Here is a 23,277-nt window from a genome sequence, read left to right on the forward strand (position 1 = left end):
ATAGCAGTAACAGGTACACTCCTTTAAAACACATGGAATTATCCACACAAAATACCACAGGCAAAGGCCTCTGGGTGAAAACACAAAGTTACAGAGGAAAGAAGGAGGGCCATACTCACCACAGCGCCAACTCCATAGCTAGCGGCAGGGGCAAGGGCATGGTAAGGGTCTGCTGTGTACACCCTGCCATAGCTGAGGAAAGGGGGGGGGGGGGAAGAAAAAAGAAGAAGTCATTCCACAGAAAGACAGCTGAGGCACCAAAAGAAAAGGGAACCCTCCATTCTTCTCCACACCCAAAAAGGCAGTCTGTGCAAAAAGGGAATCTCTGGATATTCATAATGGAAAGGTGACACCCTCAAAATTTCAGCCCCCCACCCCCACCCCGGACAAAAGTTAATGAACTGTTTTTAAAATGATGAATAAAAACAGGACATTTTTCTCGGCCCACTGCAAGCACGACACAAGCTTTACTGGAAAGAAAAATCTGCTTTTTCTTTTGATAAAAGATTGATCGTGAAAGGTCCAGGGGCTTTAAATTTTAAGGATGCCCTGAAAACCCATTACAGTCATGACCATTTTGTTTCAGCAGGGACAGGTGAGGAGTGAACTGCCAGCATCTGAATCCCACGGCAGAGGAAGAGGAACCTGCTGGCAACAGGGCAAGCATCACCAGACTGCCAAGCGGAGCAGCAGGAGAAGGTGCTCCAGGCAAAAGGCACAAAAGAGAGGAAAGGATGCAAAACCTGTGCTCCCAGACAACTGTGGCGCTACTTTGCTCTAAGTAAAGCACATACATCATTCCTTGCGCACAGGTGGCAGGCAATTCTAAGATACACAAACTAAAACACCCAGATTTACAATGTTCTTCCCTACCTTCAAAAAGCGGCAACCATGAAGACCAGAACCGTGCCCATGGTCAAAGGGTAGAGTTGGCCCTTCAGTTTTGGAAAATGGCCAACAACCCCCCCCCCCGCCCCTCAAATAAGCAGACAATGCAAATGACAACACCAAACCATGCACTTCTAGTCTCCTGTTATGTGTACACCTAGCAACTATATCTAGATAAAAAGATTGGAGATTATGATCTGGAGTGTGTTAGAGAAACATGGATTGATGGAGTACTAAATGGAACAGTACTCTCTTCGCCCCCAGCTTCTCTGGATCGACCCCTGCTTACATACCCATCGCTGTAAGCCGCTGCAGCGGCTGCAGCAGCAGTGGCTGCTGTTGCGGTAGCAGGCTGTGCATATCTGTAGGCTGCATATCCGCCCTGCAGGAAAGAAGAGAACTGACTTTATAGATACCTGTCCCCGCACCCAAAGTGGAGTCACACATACAAACACAGAGAGAAGAAATGTTTCAAACTGCATCGATTCCCATGTCATAATGATCAGGAAAAGTCTTCCAAAACCCATTCCCCGTCCAAATGGCTTTGGCATCAACGTGTCTATTAGGTAGTTAAATGGGAAAATGATATGGCCGTGGTGTTCTCTGAAAGAGATCAAAAGAAAAAAAAAGAGGGAGATCCTGCCCCCAAAAATAGGGAGGGAGGGAGAGAGCTATCTACTACACATTTTTTTTTAAAAAAAGATAAAGTAATCCAGGTGACTGAAGCACCACTCCAGAGATTTCCTGCCGCACTGCTGTTCTTGAGGGAGGGAAATTCAAATGTTCAAATTCGGATCCTTAGAAGAGACACAGTCACAATTGCTGACCTGGGTTTGAGGTTGTTGGCTTGTTATTCTTTTGAATTAGACAGAACCGGAGCAGGGAGGGAGGAATTTAATTCAAAAAGCAACCAACGACAGTGTGCCTAATGCAGAATACTGGCTGGATTCATCACAGCTGCAATGAAGGCAAGAGCAATACCCAGTAGGTTTTCTAAGGCTTCTGAGCCCTGATGTTCAGTGACAGAGAACTGTGCAGGCTGAATGCAATCCTGAAGAGAAGAATTCTCTAAGTGGAAGGGATGTTCAAGTGCATTTGTCAAGGGCCAGCATCATGGTGGTCTTGATACAAAAATGCCATTCTTGTTCATTCTTATCCACCTCTTTGCTTCCCCTGCCCTTAACCCAGCCAGAGGGTCTTTTGGCTTCCAAATGCTGTTTCTCACTTTCTGTAAATCTTTATACTGGTAACATTTGGCTTGGGGGTGTGCAACAGCTGACCTAATAAAACGTCCGCTATTTCTTGTATTGGATCAGACTGGAAATATCTGTTGCTGTGAAAGGCTTTTCTGATATTTGTCTCCCAGTAATACCAGGAATATATGGAATCAGGTTGGGAAGCCTTTCGTTGTTCACAGCTGGCCTACAGCTTCGTTTTCCTGGCAATTTACTGTACTTTTCAATGTCCAGAGAGGCAGTTGCTCTGCCACAGCCTTCCCCCTCCCTTGCAGGCAGCAGGAGCCACGAGAGAGCGGGGAGAGAGAGGAAGGGTCACCCTTGCTACTTCCAAGGGACAGTGAAAACTGCAGCTGAGCTGGCTGCCACCCTGGCCATTGAAAAAAAGTCCCTCTAATATTAAAGGGCTGGTGCACTGTGGACCATCCGGGAGTCAGGGGCCGTTCTTTTCTCTTCCTATCTGCAACGAGAGGGAGGCACTTGAAAAATTAACATTTCGTACGGGAAAATTGGGAAGAGTAACATGGGGAACAGTTGGTTGTGGTGGGTTTTCCGGGCTGTGTGGCCGAGGTCTGGTGGATCTTGTTACTAACGTTTTGCCTGCATTAATGTTTGGCTGGCATCTTCAGAGGTGCATCACAGAGGGAAGTCTGTTACACACTGTGTCCAGAGAGAAGGGAATGTTTTAGTGGGGTAGAAATTGTCAAGTCCCCAGGTGGGGAACCAATCAGTAAGTGTTTGGGTGAAATGTTAGGAACAAGATCCACCAGACCACAGCCACGCAGCCCGGAAAACCCACCGCAACCAGTTGAATCCAGCTGTGAAAGCCTTCGACAATACATGGGGAACAGTATTCTGGTTTTTCAAACAATATTTTTTTATTGATGGACCATGATATTATTATTCCTTTGGGAATAAAAATTACCCTTTTAAAGGCATTAAAATGTAATCATTACCAACAGGATGCGGGTTGGCATTATCAGCCTCCTCTAATTTCCATGCTCCTCTGAGGACATGCTGAAAACAAATAATCTCAAAAAAATACAGCTTTCCAAAAGGTTTATACAGATAAGCCATGTTAATAAATGCTAAGAATTTTTGAAAGTATGCTAATGCCAAGTAAAAATAACTCGCTGTGCTAAACAGGGGGGATAAGAACAGGTGCACATTCTTATATTTGCACTGTGCCACCAAGCAACAGCAAGACAGAAATAGGTAAAATGACATCTGAGTGATGTTTGATGAAGATATCTCTAAACTCAAAAAGTTACATAGGCTTGCCAACAACTTAGGTTGGTCTTTTTGATCTTCTCTTCATCTCCTGTTCTTTGGGACCAACATGGCAATTCCTGTTTACTGAATGATGCCACAAGACAGAAAAACATGCCTTGCCTCCTCCACTGATTAGTACCGATAGTAAGCTACTGTATTCTGGGTAGGGACAGCTGCAGACAAAGAGGGCAGAAGTGTTCAAGGTCTAAAACAACTTGGTCATGGATAAAAACATGTGTTGGTGCATAAACTCTGTCACTCCGCTGGCAGCTTAAAGGCAGACATCCAGAAATGCAAGACATTTTTGGAGATCCTTATACAAGGAACAATCCAAGATACATACAGAAATGAAATCTTCTACAATGGAAAGGTTTACCGTAATACGGAAGAACTTTCAGTTGGCCTGTTTAAATAGTACAACGAGGCCATAGGAAACAATTTTTAAAATGACTGACAACTGGAGCTTGGGAAGGTAGACACTGGGGGAGTTCCCCTATTTACATTGGCAGTGGTTCAATGGTGTGTTAATATGATCCCGAACAGGCATCACTTCAAGCCTCTTACCACAGTGGAATGGAGAACTGACCCATTGCTTTCCCCACCAAATAGTGAAAGAAGCGTACTCTTCTGACCCTCCCACCTACCGTGATGTAATTCAATATTGGACCTTTAAGATTAAACAACTTCCTTTAAGATTAAAGGGCTTCAAGGAGAATTTTACAGTAAAAAATGAGACTCTACCTAACTTTAGATACATATATTTGCTGTAATTGTCAACATTTTTAAAAAATCAGGCCACAGAACTACAGATAAACGTGATATTAAGCAGGAGCAAATGTGCTGCGCATCTTCTGTCCTTGGCAACACTGGCTGCGACCAGCTTGTCGCCTGTTCTGAGCACTCCCTTCCCCAAGATATTTCCTACTGACATTTGAGAAAATTGGTTTTCAGTACGATTGTGAACATGAGGACAAGATGCAGTTTGAAACTTTAGAAAGTCCCCCCCTCCCCACATTTAATCTCTTTAACTTGCATTTCTTGTAAAGGAAAGAGGGGACTGGAATCAGGTTGGGAGAAGGGGAACGGTGTAACATTTATTAATCAAATTAAAAACTAAGCATGCTGACATTTGGAACTAAAAAAAAACAACCAGCAAAATCACCACGTTCAGACTCATATTGGCTAGTTCTATCTATCCCAGCATTCTCTTGGGACAGCAGTTTGCCCTAGGCTCTACCACAAGCTCGGTGAAGTACACAGCCTCAATTACTAGAGCGTGCAGCCACAACGACCTGCTATTACGGAAACAGTCAGTCACCACTGGAGTTAACATTCCAAATCTTAAACAAGTCCCATATAACCCCAAAAGTAAAGAAGGGGGGGGAAGCTCCCACCCTAACCCTGTCCCACACCACAAAATGTTAATAATTATAACAAGCAATAACCCATCTGTTATATCAGAGAAGGGAACAGAGACTCCACTGAGAGATTTAGAGCGAGATGTTAACATTTCTTCAGCTGACTGCACAACAAAACGAAAAAAAAAAGGAAAAATAATTCATTGGAAAAACGAAGTTAAAAATAGCTGATGTGTATTTCTGGTAAGCATGCACTGATGCAGATGTGAAAACTGTTAATATAAAATAAAGAATGTGTATGTATGTATGATCACATCCACGTGATGTGAAAGCCTGAATATTCTTATTACATATACATTAAATAAAACTGTAAGCCACGATTCATCACATATCTGACGCGCTCCATATGAATAGGTAACCATTTGGGAAGATGATGCTTGCTTGAAATTTAGCAGGTTGTAATGCAACACAAATCAGAAAAGTTGAATTGGATTTCTTATTTCTTTCCAAATCTGAAGGATATTGACAGGTGTATACACAAACAGTGGGGCGAGATTCTTTACTCAGTAGTAATTTCTGATATTCTAAGTCTCAGGGAATTCAGGCACAGCTCTGCCAAATTACCAAATTTTCACAGAGTTGTTCAGAACATTTTAAATATCTAACCCTATAATTATAATAATAATTATTATGTATTAAATTTAATATTTAATTAAATATTTAATAACTCTTGTTTTTCCCGCAGTTTTTCTAGAAAAGGGATTTCCTTCCACTCACATTATATCCCTCCCTTCCCCCATATGGGCTCACTTGGGCTTCTCTCTTGGGCTCACATTGTCCTTTGGAAAAATTAATTCTAACTACTTCAAGGCATTTTAGAAGAATTTAGAGTATTCTTGGCAGCCAGCGGAAGGGAGAAACCATGCCCGACTTGTTCTGTAGTTCTCTGCAGCTAGATAGTAACGGGCATGCATTTGAAATGATGCAATTCCTAGAAGACCTGTGCCAAATCATCCCAATTTCAATTAGAGGCATTGCCCATTTTTATTTTCCTTTTGAACACCCAACTGGGCAACTGTGAGCATGTGATGCTTCTCCCTAACAAGCAGGACAGCCCCAGATGTCTTACACAAGATGGGAACAGAGCAGCAGTGTGCGTATGAGAGATAAAGAGCACTTAATGGGCATTGCATAGCACAGGAAGTACTGATCCCTGCATGCCCGCCCACGTGTGTGTGGGTGGGGGGAGGGTGTAGGGATATGAAAATCTCAAACACAGCCCCAAAGTGCTGCTTTAGGAAAGGGGGGGGGTAGACATTGGTTTCATGCAGTCTGGAGTTGAGATTTGGCATTTCTCAAGTACTGCTAGCAGCTGCCTTTAATGATTGTTTCCTATCATACATCTGTATACACAGAGAGCCTTCAGACCTGCCACCAGGTTATCATTTGGCCATCAGATTAACTAGCCTGAGTTATATGGCAGACACACACTCAGCTCAACCCCAAGGTTTTACATAGGGCCACAAGAGTTGACATAAGCTGCAGGCTCAGCAACCAAGGGCACACATGGCAAAATGTTCTCTGGATGTTTTTAAAGATATCTTCAACAAACAGACTGGGCTTTCAACACTTCTTTTAGTGACGTATAGACCTAACAAAACTATGACACTTGCAGGTTTTTAACACATACAGAAGCCATTAAAAAGATGCTTCTGAGTAAGTTAGGATTTTGTTGTGCTTTTTTCTTTTAAGTCTTCTGTGTTACCTTCATTTCTACAGTTATGAAAAGTCTACTGTTTACAGCAGGTTTTAAACCATCTATTGCTGATGTGAGAATCAAGGCTAAATTACAGATGCGATTCAAATTATTCTTTCAAAAACTTATAATGAATCTGTGACCTTTTGTGCAGCTCCCAACCTCATAACTATTACAGCCACCTGGCTCCAGAGCTGCTTATATATCCATCCACCTGACACCCCCCATCTAGTATCAGTCTGCAGTGTCCAAAGCACACCTTTCCAACTACACCAAATGAACAAAGGAATTTCAACACCTGCCCTCATTTCCTATCTCTTTTCAACAGCTGTTCCAAGGATCTGGATGGCCAGAGAACTATCAGTTGGAAGGTTTCCTTCAGCAACCTAATATTGGCTACAGGCTCACTGCAATGTCAGAGGCCTAGCTCATGGAGTCATAACCTTTCCTGAATATTAGCCCAGATGGAAAAATGTACAGTGTGAACTTGAGGTCCTCCATATTTGTCTTTGTTAGCAGCAATTGCTACGGTGTTTGTAGCTGGGAACATTGCCACTGCAATTACATGAACACATATGTGGTTTGCCAGTATTTAACCAGCAAACGTCAGAAGTGCTCACAGGGAGATAAATGTCTTGTGAACTGATCAAAAAAATGCACAGGTGCAGCATGTTAACTCTCTTGGGAGTCATTTTGTTAGCAAGATTGCACAGAAATCAAGAAACAGTCTTGAGCCTTTCATGGAAAAAAAGTTTTAGGTAAGTTATCTGTGTTGGTCTACAGTGGAAGATCTAGATTCAAATCCAGTAACATCAAAACCAACAAGATTTCTAGGGTATAAGAGAGTCAGAACTCCCTTTGTCACATACAAGTAGGAATGGAAACTCTGAGCCTTTATCAATAAAGAGTAAGAAGGGGTAGCTTCTTTACAACACCACTTCTTACTGTATATATACAATGGTTCAGGGATTTCCATTCCTACTTGTTTCAGATGAAGAGAGCTTTGACTCTTGAAGGCTTATACCCTGGAAATCTTGTTGGTCTTTAAGGTGATTGAATCTGGACTTGAATCTGGACAAAAATCAAGAGCCCTCATGTCAGTAACTTGGCAATACTGCTTTGTAATACAATCCAAATATATGAAACTAAGTGACCAAAGGCAACCCCAGAAGGAGGCATTAAGGCACAGAGGTTGCTGAAATTCTGACTCTTGTCTCCATGACACAATCAGGACACAGCTTGGGTTGAAATGTGTCCGTCCATTTTTGTGGTAACTTTGAGAGACAGTATCTGTTCTCCAACATCTGCACAGTAGGTGAGAAAAGAAGGCATACTGGGCTGTAGCCATTCCCCCGTGTCCTTGCAGGATGGTCAGGAGGTGTGCCTTGTAGAAGCATGGAAACAGAATAGAAAAAAGAGGAAAGGGCATGTGCTTCTGCTGCACTGGTTGCCTTTATGTGGCAGTGCAACGCATCTGGCTGACTGCTAGCCCTTCTACTTAAGTTTAGGAAAGCCACCTACTTGCTAAGAAAGCAGGATTTGTGCAACACTGAGATATACAGTTTCAATCATGTGCTCACAAATGTACACTATCCTTTTTATTTTTTAAAAAAAGACTCTGTTCCCATCTCTAATTTGGCGCTGGAATGGTTAGTATTAATTCAAGGGTTTCTTTTTTCACTGCAATCCACAATCTGATTGGTTGGCAGGTCACACTGGCACTCCTACCTGAGGTATTTTAGCGCTAATGATTGGTTCCTGTAAGACTATTCTATAACAGAACACAGGAAGAGCAGTTCAAAAACACAGCTGTGGAAGGAAACAATCACACAAAGAGCCCACCAAAGGGCATACCAGCCTTTTCTTTCCAGAGGATGCAAGCACGCTTTTCATAGCTGAAGTCTGATCTTTTAAGATGGCTGTTCTCTCATAGTAAATCCATACTAACAGAAGCTGTTTCTTCCCTGTACCTCCCGCGCCCTGGGGCTAGCTACCTGAATTTTTAATGCCAGATAGCAATACATCTTGCCAGGACTGCCTTTATTATGAAAATAAAGCAGGTGAGTAGGGGTGAGATAAGGACAGGAAAGAGGAAAGCAAAACACTCACTGAAATAAAGCCTGAACCCACTGCTAGACCCCCTAGTTGCTCTCTCCTGGACTCAGATTACTCCCCTCTTCATTTCACTTCATTCCTGCCAATATGGAGATCTTGAACCTAGCTTCCTGTCTCCCAGAGTCTAGGAAAGTTTCCTCTATTAATCTTCTGACACAGTTATACTAGCCTGACACTCTTTTCATTCACTTAAGGAGAGCGATTCTCTCACAAATGTATTTGATAATTTGTGACAAAAAGACAGATCCCATTCATGCCGGTTAAAGACAGCACAAAGCAGCGTGCTTAGAAGGCGCAACTGAGATGCAGACACACATTTCAGTTCATGAAAAGCAATGGGGTAAAAGCTTCGGTAATCTACCTTGAGAGACTTCTGTTTACTGTTTACCGTTCTGTTCTCCTCACCACCTCACAATCCCTAAAGATGGCAACCTAAATTGTTCACAGTTAAATGGCCCAACAGTGTTTGGTCAGCCATTTCAGGTCTTAGGCACATTTAAAACACCAAGGGTTTTTATGCAGTACAAGAAGGTGTGAAGTTCCTAACACAATACTAAAACTGCTTTCTGTCACAGACAGCTGCCTTCAGCACAGGAGCAAAACAGAGTGAGGATATTACCTCACCTGATATCTCTCATGTCTCTGTAACAGGGGTGTTCTCAGAAAAGTATGTTCTTCCTTTAGTTGTCTCCTCACTGCATGATTGGTACCCAACTGTGTCCTCTGCATGTGAGAGCAATTCAGGAGTGCTGGGGAAACTCAGCATCATTCTTTTGCATTCTTACACAAATTGCATAACGGAATCTGGCCCAGGTAGAAAAATGTTGTACACAAAGACCCAGAAATAACTCCCCACTAGCTGCAGCAAGCCTGAAGGGCTTTTTCTGAAGCATGAGGATTTATTTGTAGAGAGCAGAGGCAAGCCCAGGCAACCTCATCCGTTATCTAGGAATGAATATCAACAAAGGACATGCTCTTTAAAAAAAGGGAACTGATTTTGTTAAGCAGCAACAACAGCACTAAATTCAACTTTCCTAACTATGATATGGCCAGAAGGCTGTACTCCTGCACACAACCAAGACTGCCCACTCAGGAGTATCACAGCCCATCCAAACTCAGTGGTGGTGGGCCATAGTACTACCCCATAGTACCACCCCGCTACTCCCATGGGGGCTTCCTAGCAGCGTGGGGAACGTTAAAAAGCCTCCCTGCCATAGAGAAACCCCCACTGGAGTTATGATGCCTTTTGGGCAGTTATAATGCCTTTTTGGCAGTTATGATGGAGGTATGATGCCTTTTTGGCAGTGGAAGTCCGAGGCCCAGGTTGCTGGTGTAATGCTGGCAAAGGCAGCGAGAGAACTCACTAACTTCAGCTCCTACCCTGGCCATTCCCCTCCCCATACAACCTCTGCTGCGCCGGTGGCAGCAGGGGCCTTCGGATGCTGGTGTGGCATCCTGGTGCTGGGAGGGCCATGGTGGCTGCAGGCTGGCGGAATCGTCCCTCTGCCAGGTCAAGTGCCATGGGAAAGACCAATCCAGCGGCACGACCGTGACCTGCTCCCACAAGCAGATTCGGCTTCCCCCCTTTGAATGGGGCTGTCAGTCTGCTGAAAATTTATGTAGCCAGCTGACATATGTGGAAGAGGTTTAAATTATTTCTTTCAAAGCAGAGATGGAAAGACTATGCCACTTCTTATGAGACAGTTACGCTCTCTTAGAGGCACATGTATGGGCACCAGATTCAAAATTTAAGGAATTCTGGGCCCAGCTGTCTGCTAAAGTCACTACAATCCAAAATGCACTATTCCATTCAGTTAGCAAGAAGTTTCAAAAGGTAGAGGAGGAGGATTTCTTACCCAATACTTCTACTTCCAGGAGAACAAACCAAGGAACAAAATGAATGTACTGTTGTACTTAGGGAATAAAACAGCAATACATGGTGTAGCCCAATCTCATCAGATCTTGTAAGTTAAGCAGGGTCAGTACTTGAAAGGGAGACCACCAAGGAAGTCTCTGCAGATGAAGGCAATGGCAAACCATCTCTGCTTCTCTCTCGCCTTGAAGGCCCCTTTCTAAGGTGGTCATAAGTCAGCTGTGACTTGAAAGTACTTTACACACATAAAGCTCACTACCTCGGTACTGTTAGAAATCAAATGAAAATGACTGGCATTCACACTTCTATGTTGTATGACCTTTTGAGAACCCTAAATTCTCTGAGCATACATCTTCCTACATAAACTCAAGTCTGCAAAAAACCCCAAGACAGGGAGTGGGAAAGAGGTGAAGGAAAGAAAAGATCTGAGGGTAAACCAATCTTGTCATTTTTGGAACCAATTATGCAAATGAAAAAAGCATGGACAGAAATTTTTAATTTGCTAATCATCTCCCAAGTTGATTAGTAGTACATTGTGCATGTACAAAAAGAACACCTAGCAAACTGACCCTGGCAATGGTCAGGAAATCCAGGAGTCTTGCACCCAGGGGCAAGTGCAGTGACAGAGAAACATGCTTGCATTCTTAAATATATATATGAATGTATATATCCACAAGGATGAAGAAAATAAAAAGTAAATTATAATTACAAACCAAAACCAAATCAAAAACATCAATTAAAAAAAAAGGCTGGCTTGTTGGGGGTTGGGGATGAGAAGGCTCCGGTGTGTGTACTTACATAGAGGTCAGCACCGTAAAATCCGTCCTGGTAAACCACACTGCAGAAAATCCACACAAAAAACAAAAAAACAACAAAACAAAACAAAAAGAACAGAAAACACATTCCGGTTATTGAGGACGGCAGCATGCACATGCATTTTACACAGGCAGGTGATGTATGAATCCCATAACCTGGGCTTTCGGGCAGGAGCAAAATCAGCAAGAGATTGTGTGAGCGCACGCACGCTAAACAGCTCCATGTCATCTTCCATGGCATGCAGGCGGGCAGGGCAGAAGGGAAGACAGTATGCAAAGGGGTGGGGGGAGGTTGGGGAAGAGAACAACCTTTATATCATACAGTAGAGGAAAACAAAATAGTAAAGGACCCAGTGCCCTGAAGAAGAAAAACATGACTTGAGAAACCTCAATGCTAGTTGTTAACCTGGAAAATCTTTAGTTAACCCACTAAACACATGGACAGACTGGCTTCATGTAATGGGCTTCAAGCAGAACAAAACAAGTTCTTTAGGAGTTCATCAAGGACTGGAATCCACCTAGGTCAGAAACATACCAAGAGTTGTATATAATTACGCATCTTGCAGCCTTGTGCGATCGTTTCTGATATCCATACATCACCTGCTTTTTAACCCTGTACATTAGACATGCGATAAGATTCGGCTGATCACACACGCATGCAAAAGTATTATTATTCATCATCTTATGCAACACCTTAGGAGGGGAAAAAAACACCCCAAGACAATCAACTCTGATAAACACAAAGAAATGTAATGAAAAAGAAATACCCACAATGCATTGCTTTCACAAGCAGAGATCATGAGCTAAAAATAGAGTTAGGGGATTGATCCAAGATCCCAAGTATTTAAAGGTGAAGCTGGGGTGGGGGTGGGGTGGGGGGAAGAGATCCCTGATAGTAACGACACATTCCACAGCAGAGAGCAGCAATGTTTAGGTGGGCTTGGGTTCTCTTTTGAATCCAACAGCCAATCATTAGTATCTCCAAGCACTTCCAGAAGCAAAAAAACCCCTTCAGATTTGGAAAATCCAGCACTTATGAGAACATTTCATAGTGTGAAGCAGTTTGCTTTGGCAGAGCACCAGGGAAGAATAAGGAAGGAAGAGAGGGTTTTCCACAGCCCTGGTTATGAACACATGCTTGAGCATTACACAGCTTTGTCCCTGGTTTTATTTCCCTCTATAGCTATATGCTAAAACCACTCATGTTAAAAAGCATTAGTTCCCCATACTTGAGTCCCTTCTATGCATGGTATCTGGCTTACCAGTTAGCTTTATCACAAGCTAGGAGGAAGGAGGCAGTATTACGTCTAATTTTTTCCATATGCCAACTGGAGAGCAAAATGATGCCAAGATTCTCCCACTCTGATCAGAACACACCCACCTATGGGAAGTTACAAACAACAAGGCCTCGATATCTCGGCTGTAAGTCTGCCTTATCAAGGTTCTACAATGATGCAAACTAGCGCAGGTATTAAGTGCGAAGACGGTAATCAGGCTCCAAATGGTCACAATCCACAGAGCCACACTCAAATTTCCACAGCCTGTGAGTAAAAGCTGATACAGACAATTCAGTTCAATACCCCTTTCTAACAGAGAGGTAGGCCCCATGCTAATTGAAGGGAGTCATTTAAAAAAACAACAACAACCCAGAGGTTTATCTTTTATTGCTGGCTTGGATTTATTAGGTCCAAACTATGAACACAGTATGTGTTTGACAATATGACAAGCCTTCATATAAACAGGAACAATTTGTAATTTAACTGAATTTCTCTCACACATCCCTCTCTGACCATATCAGTGGAAACTCATTTTGCCTTAAATAAAATATCTCCCTGAGATCCTTTATGTTAATGACATATTGCAACAGTGAGTTCCACAGACTACAGTATTCTGATCAATGCCCAACAAGGATGTTTCAAGCCTGCACAAACATATCATTTTCAACAATTTACTTTTCAATTAAAAAATCCAATGTTTGTGAGATTTATATCAAAAGTCTAAGGGGAATGCACTTCCCAGTGACAAATGTTTATACCTCTCTAGAAATGTGAGTCTTGTTTTACTTGCAAACCTTGCTATAAACAGAGCTACATTAAACAACAATAAATAATCTGAGCTATTTAATGACTAGGAACACAATATCCCTCTGAATTCAGCGATACACAGTCTCTTGGCTTCAGCTACAAAATAATACAACTTGTAAATGTACACAATGAACTGGTACAGTTCCGGCTAATCTAAAGCAGAGCAAATACTCTCTTGCTATTTTTTCTCTACTTCAGGGCAATGTTAAAGTCTCATAAACATATAAAGTTATCTTATGAGATGTTTCTGTGTGAAACCTTTACCTTCATACAGCTGAGCTGGATTTTAGTACCCAAATTGTAATTTTAAGGAAGTCACCGATGTGTTCTTCCAGTGTACTATTAGTGGCACTCTCTTTTCTAGGAATACTCTAGCCGTTACTATCAGGGATAACAACACAAATGTTCTTAACACATCTTTTTATTTTTTCCAGTATTAACACTCAGACATGAATCAGTGAACACGGATGCCTTACAAATGTGAGAAACTTAGGTGGATGTTTACATCCATGTAGGGACCCAGGATGGATCAATGAGGACATTCCAAGCAGGTAACTAAACATTATTTTGCCTAATTCTTGTTTTAAATTCTGGGCACTGAGATCCCATCCTAAATCAGGTGTTCCAAACTGAGATATCATCTCCCGGGACGTTTCGAGTATATCACTGTGGCATTTTAAACACCACGGCATATTTCTGAACAATGCTGGTCAGAAAGAAAAATGAGAATCAAGATTCAATTTGCCTTCTTCTAAGAGCTCTTGTTTAAGTTTCCTCTGAGAAGGATTTGGATTTAAGGGGGGGGGGGGGCATGAAGAAAAGTTAGGCAGTATCCTCAAAGCGAGGACAAAAACTCTTGTGCTATTGGTAGCCTTTCAAAGGTAGCCTTATTTAAAGCAAAAAAACAACACAACCTGCACCTTTGAAATAACAATAGAAAAGCTGATTGCTGTGAACTGAGTTCCAACGTAGTGGAAATAATCTAAATCTAAGCAAGGCCAAACATTACTTTATTATATCTCTCTTTACTAAAAAAAAAACAGATTTGGTTAATCTTTGTTTTAACCCTTTTCAAAACATCTGCAACCAAGAAAGCAAATCCATTGTGGGTAACTGACTCTCCTGTGTCCTACTCCCAAGGCAGGGCATCAAGCAATACTTGCCACTTCTGCATTATGGAATTATCCTGGACTTAAAAGAGAGCAGAAGCCGCCTCACTCCGCAGACTCTACACCCTCTCTCAGTAGTACTACTTGCTACTACACCAATGCCAGATGATATCTGTGTAGCAAAACTGCTACCATATGTGAAGAAAAACGGGCACAGAGATTTCAGCTGCCTTTTTAAGTTAACGTGCCCACAAATTGATGGGTAAAAAAAGATTTTTGAATTCTAAGTCAGATTTTTAGATTGGCTCTTTCAGATGCGACTGGGTGCAGAGTGTTCTGGTGTTGGCATATCCTGACTCTCTCTATCCATCACATCTCCATCTTTTATCTTTATGCCAATTAGTCAACTGCCAGGCAGGGCACAGCCTGCCATATTGGTTTTGGACCCTTACCCTGGGTAGGCTGGGATAGCTGTTGGAGGTACTGCCCGCACTGCACCATACACTGTTCGCCCTCGACCTCTCAGATGGGCTCCCCTGAAAGCGGCGGCCGTGGTCGCTGCAGTTGGATAAGGGAAGCCAGGAACTGTGAAGAAAAGACAAGGAGAAATATGAGAGGGATCACAGCATCTGTCCAGTTCACAAAATGTTACCTAGAACGATACGCAGCTCCAGAGCTGTGGAATGTGCCGCATCAGTCCTGCAAAGGAGCATGCTTAGAGCTTTGATGACATCGCATACCTCTTGCTACACTGAGGAGCCCTGAGGGGAGGTAGGGTTGCAGAGAGGCCTGGCATGCAAGGGGTTAAATGCTGTGTCATGCCTCATTCATCACAAACTGCAAACAGTCCTCCCTTCTTCCTCCACCCCAGTTTGATAATGCCATGCAGTCTGGTTAGAAAGACTCCGAGAAGCACAGAGAGTTGCTACTAATAAAGGCAGGTGACTCTTCCATATTGGGTGGGGGAGGGGGGACTTTGTCATGAGGCCCTTATGCTGGTCAGCTGGCAACAGGTAAGACTTTTTTTTTGGTCTCCCTTCTCCTCACCACCTACTCCTGCCCACCAATCTTTACTGTTAACTCAGAAGAGATACAGAAACCCGCTATGAAGGCAGCTAAAATTAATCATAAAGTGCCAGTTTACCAAGAGCCCACCTTCTGGCATTAGGTGACCATTAAGTGGTTCCACTGTATATTGGGCCCTGTTTTATTACAGTTCATGCTGGAGTAAACTGGCTCAGGGCAAAACCATGTCCAAATCTCAGAAGGCAGCTGGCAACACAATGCAATAACGTACCCAGAAGGCGCCAGTCACTCACAAGGCTCAACCTCCAACCCAAGGTGCTTCCAGGCGCATGCCGCAAGGGAGCCTCCAGTGGACTCTCAGTTTAGTAGCTTGAATAATATGTACTTTGGAGTGCAGCCTGTTCCATGTTCTTACTTCTGAAGCTAAGGCAATTGGGCCTTCCATGCACTTGCGCCCTTATGGATTTATGCTACATTCTCATCAGGTGGGCAAGCCCCAGCTGCAAGCAAGCATGCAAATACTCTTCACATTTGGAAAGGGTTAGCCACTGCCCAGAGACGTGGGCATGTTATTCTACCCAGGCCCATCCTTTCAAGTACATATTATACAGACTGAAAAGAAGAGGGCTAACAGATCACTGTTTACTCAAGCACAGTAACAATACAGGGGCCAATAGGGGCTACTTACTGATTAAAGGAATGTAAGTGTTAATACCCCCCCTTCCTGACAGGGGCACTGCAGCGTCATTGCCCAGCGAGACATCTGCTTGAAAACTGGATGCTAATTTAGTTTTAAAAAGAATAAAAAATGTAAAAAGGTTATAAAGAAACAGCAGGTTGAGAACACAAACAAACACCACTGCAGTTAAATGGCAGAAACGGAAGAATCCGCATTAGGGTCTACCTGCGTATAATTCAGGACCGTACACTGCTCCAACCACAGGGCTTAGCTTCCATCCTAAAACAACAAAGACAAGGGTGAGTGCCAAGGTCAGTATCAGGGGAGAGACAAATGTGCAGCCTCTCTTTGTCTTGCATCCAGGCAGGATGCTCCTGGTTATAAGATCTGTGTTCTCCTGATCTCTCATGTTCACAGCATGGAGGGACAAAGGAAACAAAGAAGTACCTGATTATTTTCCTGATTTAAAAAGGACAAATTACTTCCTGATTTAAAAAGGACAAATTACTGTTACTTCCAACCCTGCTTTTCTTCCCAACAGGCACTCGAAATGCCCTGCAACACCACTCTTCCACCCACAATTTTATTCTCACAACAACAACCGTGTGAGCAGTGGTGGGATTCAGAAGGTTCGCACCACTTTGGCAGAACAGGTTGTTAAAATGGTGCTTGTACACAACCAGTTGTTAAATTATTTGAATCCAACCACCAGAACTGGTTGTTAAATTATTTGAATCCCACCACTGCGTGTGAGGTGTGCTGGGCTAAGTGTTTGCGGCCCGAGGTCACCCAGCAAGCTTCCACAGCAGAGGGGGGTTTTGAACCTGGGTTTTCCAGAGCCTAGTCCAATATTCTAATCACTACATCGCCTTGGTTTTATCATCATTATTATTTAAGAAAGCTACAGTGGGAATAAGGAAACAAATCAACAGTTTGTCACGTCATGATAAAAACTAGCCCTGTGATATGTATTACAGTAAGAACTTGAAAGTAATGAAATTGGTGCTTGAGATCTTCAGAGCACATCATAGGGATGTGTTGCCCCAGTACTGATAGCATTTGGCAATAGGAATGAGAGTGTCTTCCCAAACAACCAGTCAAATACACTCTGAACAGTGCATTCCACATATTATCTTGCAAATACTCCTTGGATAATCTAGGTTTCTGAACTGGTCTAGTGCATTTCCTTTTGCTAAACAAGAAAAACCCTGTTTCAAAATAACTTCCCTAACACAGTAACAGGAGTTGTGAAAAGGCCCAAATGGGCTCATAAGAGCTCCTGTCTTTTACCGCTCAAAGAAACCAGCTGACTGAGAATTTACAGAAAGCTGGAATGCAAGTGTGCTGATAAGACTGTTACAAAGCCCAGAATGCAGAAACACACTTCTAAGAAACTATTAGATATCCTTCATCTTGAAAGGGTGGAAATGTTTCTTGCACTCTTGTGGGGAAAAGGCACTCTTGCCTGAAAAAAGTTCTTTGCAATATCATTTTAAAATATGTATCCCACAGGAAACAGAAAATCAAACAAAAATGCTACAAAATGTGGCACAGTTGAGTTGGTGGTCTGGTCATGGGTACATCCCTAGCAAATCTAAATTTAGCTGAGACCGGAGAGTCTCATGGGCAGAATACGAACAAAAATGGGGATGTGGCTGACAACTGGTTGGAGACAAAATGCTAAATTAGAAGGGATTATGCAGGATTTCCAGAGGTCAGGAAGGCAGCTCCCATATTTTACGTTGCCACTGGCTGCTCCCAATGAGAAGCAGAAACTAATTGCTAGGGAGCATTTATGGCCAAGCCTCAATCCCCTATCATATCCAAGTCATAGCAGACACCTTTGCCAAAGATCCTGGAAACCTGATGCCAACCCGAATGGATAGTGCTACGCTAGATGACTAAGGAATAACTCTGAATAAAGTGAATCCTTGTACATCCTTGTGAGGAAGAGCCATACCTTAGTTTCAAGAGGGCATGACTTTATGACCCGTTCTTGGCATCTCCAATTAAAGGATATCAGCTAGCACAATTGGAACAAACTTGTATTAAGAACTTCGGAGAGAAGCTACTTGATGAAGCTAGACAAAGAGTTCGGTTCAGTATAAAATAGCCCGACAAAACAACATTTGGCTCCTTCCAATACTATTACTTTAAGCAAAAAAATTACTGAAATCTAAAAAAAGTCCTGTGATCTGGGTTCAAATTTAACCTCTGCAATTAAATCACGGGGCAGGCCCTCTCCCAGCTTCAGCCCATATGCAATATTAAGGGAACGGCACTGGCCTACCTCCCACCACTGTTGTAAGGATCGCAAGATAATGTGTGCTTTAAACACAAAAATGTTAAGTATAATTATTATAGGTTTTAATGCAGAGTGGACAAAAGTACTGCTTGAGAGTCATAAAGTTTGAGGCAGTCTTCCTAAGGAAGCCGAAGGAACTATACTAGCTCAAGTTGTAAGTGTGGCACTTTTTTTTCAAAATCAAGAAAACATATATTCTGTTGGAATTTTTCAGTCCCTGTATGTGCTGAAATCTGTCTACTGTCAATTATTTTAAAAATCTGCCATGTGGGTAGGGCCATCCCATATCCCTCTGGAAAACGTGTTCAAAAATCCCATTTCTTGTAAAACGTAAGTTTATTCTTGTTGCTATAAAGCAAGATGCACTCTGCCTACAAGAATCATTAAGGTCTCATTGTGAATCTCAAAAGCCGATTTTGTAATCCATTATGTTTTGAACATACATCTACATTAGGTGTGTTCTACCTCTAGGCCTAACACAGCTCTCCTCATTACTGGGAGCATACAGTCCAAAGAATATGTAAAAAAAGATGTATTATACTTTGATTAAATAAAGCGAATGAAAAAATTAAATTCCACACATCATGCAAATAATTCATTTCAGTATATATAATGCTGATAGAATTGTATTTCTTAAAGAATTCTATACAGATTTCTGTAATTTTGGGATAAAAATGGCTTCACCTAACTGTGTAACTGGAAAATTTTATTTTCAAAGATGTATCATTGAAATTAAGCACTGAAAACTGAAAAGATACTGAGACCTCCAAATAGCTGCCCCTGGTTGCACCACAGGAAGAATGCAGTGAGAAGGAGGGGGTACACTCCCTCCCCCTCACGGCTGCATGAACTCCTGCTCCATATGCACATAAGTCAGGCGAGGGGACAATTTTCACCAACGATCTCACTTTCCACTGTGTATCACTTTCCTTGTCTTTCCCAACACCGCTCTCTGCAATTCAAGATTGGCCTTTTGGAGGGTTCAGGGGGCAAGAAAGCCAAGTCCCCTCTGTGTGTACAGTAACCTGGACTAATATGACTACACCTCCAGACATACCTGGGTATTAGATAAAGAATGAGAAGAGGAGTTTGGATTTATATCCCACTTTCCTCTACCATAAGGAGTCTCAAAGTGGTTTGCAAACTCCTTCCCTTCCTCTTCTCACAACAGACACCTTGTGAGGTAGGTGGGCCTGGGAGAGTTCTGATACAACTGTGACTAGCCCAAGGTCATCCAACAGGCTTCATTTGGAGGAGCAAGGAAACAAATTCAGCTCACTAGATAAGAGTCCACCGCTCATGTGAAGAAGTGGGGCTGTCAAACTCAGTTTTCCAGATTAGAGTTCACCAGTCTCAACCATTACACCACGCTGGCTCTCAGTGCAAGCACTGCAAACACTTTTGTTATTGTAGTAGAAATGGCAGTCTTTATAAAAAGTGGCACATAGAAGGCCTATATATTCTTACACCTACAGTGTGCCATTGGAGCTTCATACACAGATATATGTTGTACCATTTCTCTTTTTTCAATTTTAAACATTTTTCAATACCCAAAACAAACACAGACATGACATAGACATTCATATTCATTCAATTTGGATGGACCTTGCTATCTAAATTTACATTTTTTTGAATTGCATCTCAATATTTTCAATGTATCTTCATAGCTAATAACATATTTATTGTAAAACACATATTGCCTAAATGTTTCTTCTATTTTGGTTTAACTTGATTTAACATTATTCTTAATTTTCAAATTTATAATTAAAAAGATATTCAATTTTTCTTGAAATTCTGAAATTGATCTATTAGGTACTAAGATGTTAGTTTTGCCATAACTGCATATTCAGTTAATTTACTCACACAATCTGTCAAATTTTGATATTTCTCTGCATTCCATTTTGCTGCAAAAGTTACTCTTGCTGCTTCACCATGAACTTGAATATTTCACTATATACTTTGGAATGTTACTTGAGACAATATTTAATAGCATATTTTTCAGATTAATCTCAAACTTAAGTTTTAACATCTTTGGCATTTCATCATGAACCTCTAGCCAGTATTTTCTTGTTTTCTTACATGCCCACCACATATGATAGAATTCTGCATTTGTGTTCTGACATTCCCAACACCTCCCATTATAATTTGTCTCAGTTTTAGCTGTATCTTTAGGTGTGACATACCATCTGAAGAACATTTTATACTAATTCTCTCTTAATACTTGACATTCTGTAAACTTAATTTCTTTAGTCCAAAGATTTCCCCACAGACTCGTGTATATTTTCTCCAAAATTTTGCATCCATTTTAGCATGCATCTTTTACTTGCTGTTTCAGTATCATACTGCAATAACATTTTACATTTTTTTCCTAATAAACATCTTGAGTTTCCAGTGATTGTATGAAAGTCATCTTTCTTCTTAACTAAATACATTCTTTGGCTATTCGTTCTCTCAATTTTGATACCATTTGATGCTATAATAACTGTAGAATATTCTTTCCTTCATCTTTGACGGATTGATAGAGTATTATTTTTCCTAGTTTGTCCATCATATTCTTTTAGTTGTATAATCAATTTTCTTCTTTGTGCTGTTATCAGCTGGAGATGTTGATAATAAAGCGGGCAGGCTTATTCGACTTCTGCATTGAAACCATTTTTCTTCCATCTTGAGTTTGAATTGCTCTTAATTACTTCTTAATCCATAGATAGTTACATGTTCCTACTTTAGTGTCAACTATGTCCAGCTTCACATTCCTTTGATTTGGACTGATAATCCAGTCTGATACCCAGACTAGTGCGGCAGCTTGACGGTACTATTTTGGGACTGCTAAACTTTCCCTTTTTTCATCTTGTAATATTTTAAAACTTATTCTTGGCTTCTTTTCACACCATATTAAATTTGCTTATTGTTTTCTGCCATTTTAAAAAGTCATTTCATCTATATAAATTGCAACATTTGGAACAAAAATCAAATTTGATAATAGGTAAGGTATATTCATTTTGAATGCCGAAATGCTTCCTAACAAGGAAATACTTAATTTTTCCCATCGTTGAAATTTGGTCAAACTGTTTGATAATTATCTTTGAAGAAACAGTTATTTATCTGTTACATATATTCCCAAATGTCTTTTCTTTTAGTAACAAGGTCAAACCTTCAGATTTTTCACTGCATTGCAGTTTTTACAAACATCCAATTTTGTTGCATTGCTTAATAACGTTACTTTATACTTTCTTACTTGAGCCTTGGAGACTCAGGACATTTATTAGCAGCAGTGGTGTAAAGTTATACATCTTTAATATTTTTGATGGATATAATATATCATATATAAGCACACATTTGGAACAATGGTTATGTGTTTTGAGCACAGAAAACCGAGAAGATTCAGCACAAGAAACTGGACAGACAATGATACAATTCCTCTGCAAGTTTTTACAATCCTGAATAAAATATAGCTACTCTCCACATCCTGCTCCCATCCAAGCAAACAGCATATGACTTCAGCAAACATATACCCTTTTCAATTAACTTGGTTTAAAAGATACTACAATTTTAAATCCAAACTGGTAAACAGCATCTTTCACCTTCCACTTGTATCCTGCTTTGCATTTTAGATTTTTAAACTATTTCAAAAATTTTCCATTTTTTTTTCATTTGTTAGAGAAAAGTCTTGATCTTGCTTAGTTTAATAAACTGAATGACAAACACATCAGATTACGTGATTTGTCCATGGTAACAAGCAATACTCTCAGGACACAAAGCAGGACTCAAAACTCATACCTTATGTCTCCAGCATTATTTAGGTCCACAATAGTATTTTTGCACTAGCAGGGGTATGGTGGGCTTTCAAGTCAACACCACTCCTTTTACTGTATTTTAAGTGAGATCAAAAGTCAAACTGTTCAAGAACCCAGTATAGCTAAATGACAAATACTGAAATATGAGGGCTGCCGTCATTACATGCTCAGATGCAACACGGGCAACATAGCACACATGCCACCAAACAAGAGCATTCATCCTAGGCTGTAAGGCTAACAATAACACATTCAGACACAACAGCAAAATATTGTTTACTGTTCTGTGAACAAGCCTAAAGGATCTTCTGGCGTATGCTTTCCCACTCACGCTTACTCACCTGTCAGTTATTTTTGTGATGATATGGCTATTACAGAAAAATATTGTTTGCCCAACAGAAGGGGAGCAGAAGCGGGAATGTGCAAGCCTGAAGACTCCCCGCCCCCCAGGCTTACCACTGTAGCAGCGAACTTTGGCTTGCCCTTACATGTGAGCCATGACAAAGAATGGCAGCCAGTGAAGAGAATTCCTCACTCATTATTAAGCGCCATAAACCTTATGGTAACTGGCTTTTTTGACTTCCAGCTTTGATTACTGTGATTTTGCCAAAGCCTTATGGAAAACATTTTTTAAAAAGGGAGACTGATTCAGCACAGCAACTAGACAGTACCATGGTCTACTACTATTACTTCTGAATCTTCCTACATTGAACCTTTGGGCTACTTTTTAAGCCCTTTCACATTTAAGCTGTTTGGAAATCTGGGGAAGAAAGTCTGTGAACAGAAAATTATACAATAAACTTCATGCACACCCGTAAGAGAGCTAGCGCGGTGTTTAAGAGCAATGAACTCCCATCTGAAGAACCAGGTTTAATATCCCACTTCTCCACACAAAGCCTTCTGGGCCACTCAGTTTTCTCAGAACTCTCTCTACTCCACCTACCTCAAAAGGTGCCTGTTGTGGAGACAGG

At 41.4% G+C, this 23,277-nt stretch overlaps 1 protein-coding gene across 1 annotated transcript in view; it reads right to left on the bottom strand.

Moving 5' to 3' along the window:
- The window catches only part of LOC125435337 (RNA binding protein fox-1 homolog 2), a 94,607-nt gene that overhangs the window by 8,701 nt on the left and 62,629 nt on the right, over positions 1-23,277 (bottom strand). Inside the window, exons 6-11 of the mRNA XM_048501527.1 lie at positions 16,436-16,489; positions 16,220-16,312; positions 14,958-15,090; positions 8,238-8,280; positions 1,182-1,270; positions 120-192 (exon numbers count right to left, since the gene is read on the bottom strand). Coding sequence (XP_048357484.1) covers positions 120-192; positions 1,182-1,270; positions 8,238-8,280; positions 14,958-15,090; positions 16,220-16,312; positions 16,436-16,489 — 485 coding nt within the window. The remainder of the gene's footprint in view (positions 1-119; positions 193-1,181; positions 1,271-8,237; positions 8,281-14,957; positions 15,091-16,219; positions 16,313-16,435; positions 16,490-23,277) is intronic.

Source organism: Sphaerodactylus townsendi, linkage group LG06 (assembly GCF_021028975.2).
Source record: "Sphaerodactylus townsendi isolate TG3544 linkage group LG06, MPM_Stown_v2.3, whole genome shotgun sequence".
In the NCBI taxonomy this organism is placed as follows: Eukaryota; Metazoa; Chordata; class Lepidosauria; order Squamata; family Sphaerodactylidae; genus Sphaerodactylus; species Sphaerodactylus townsendi.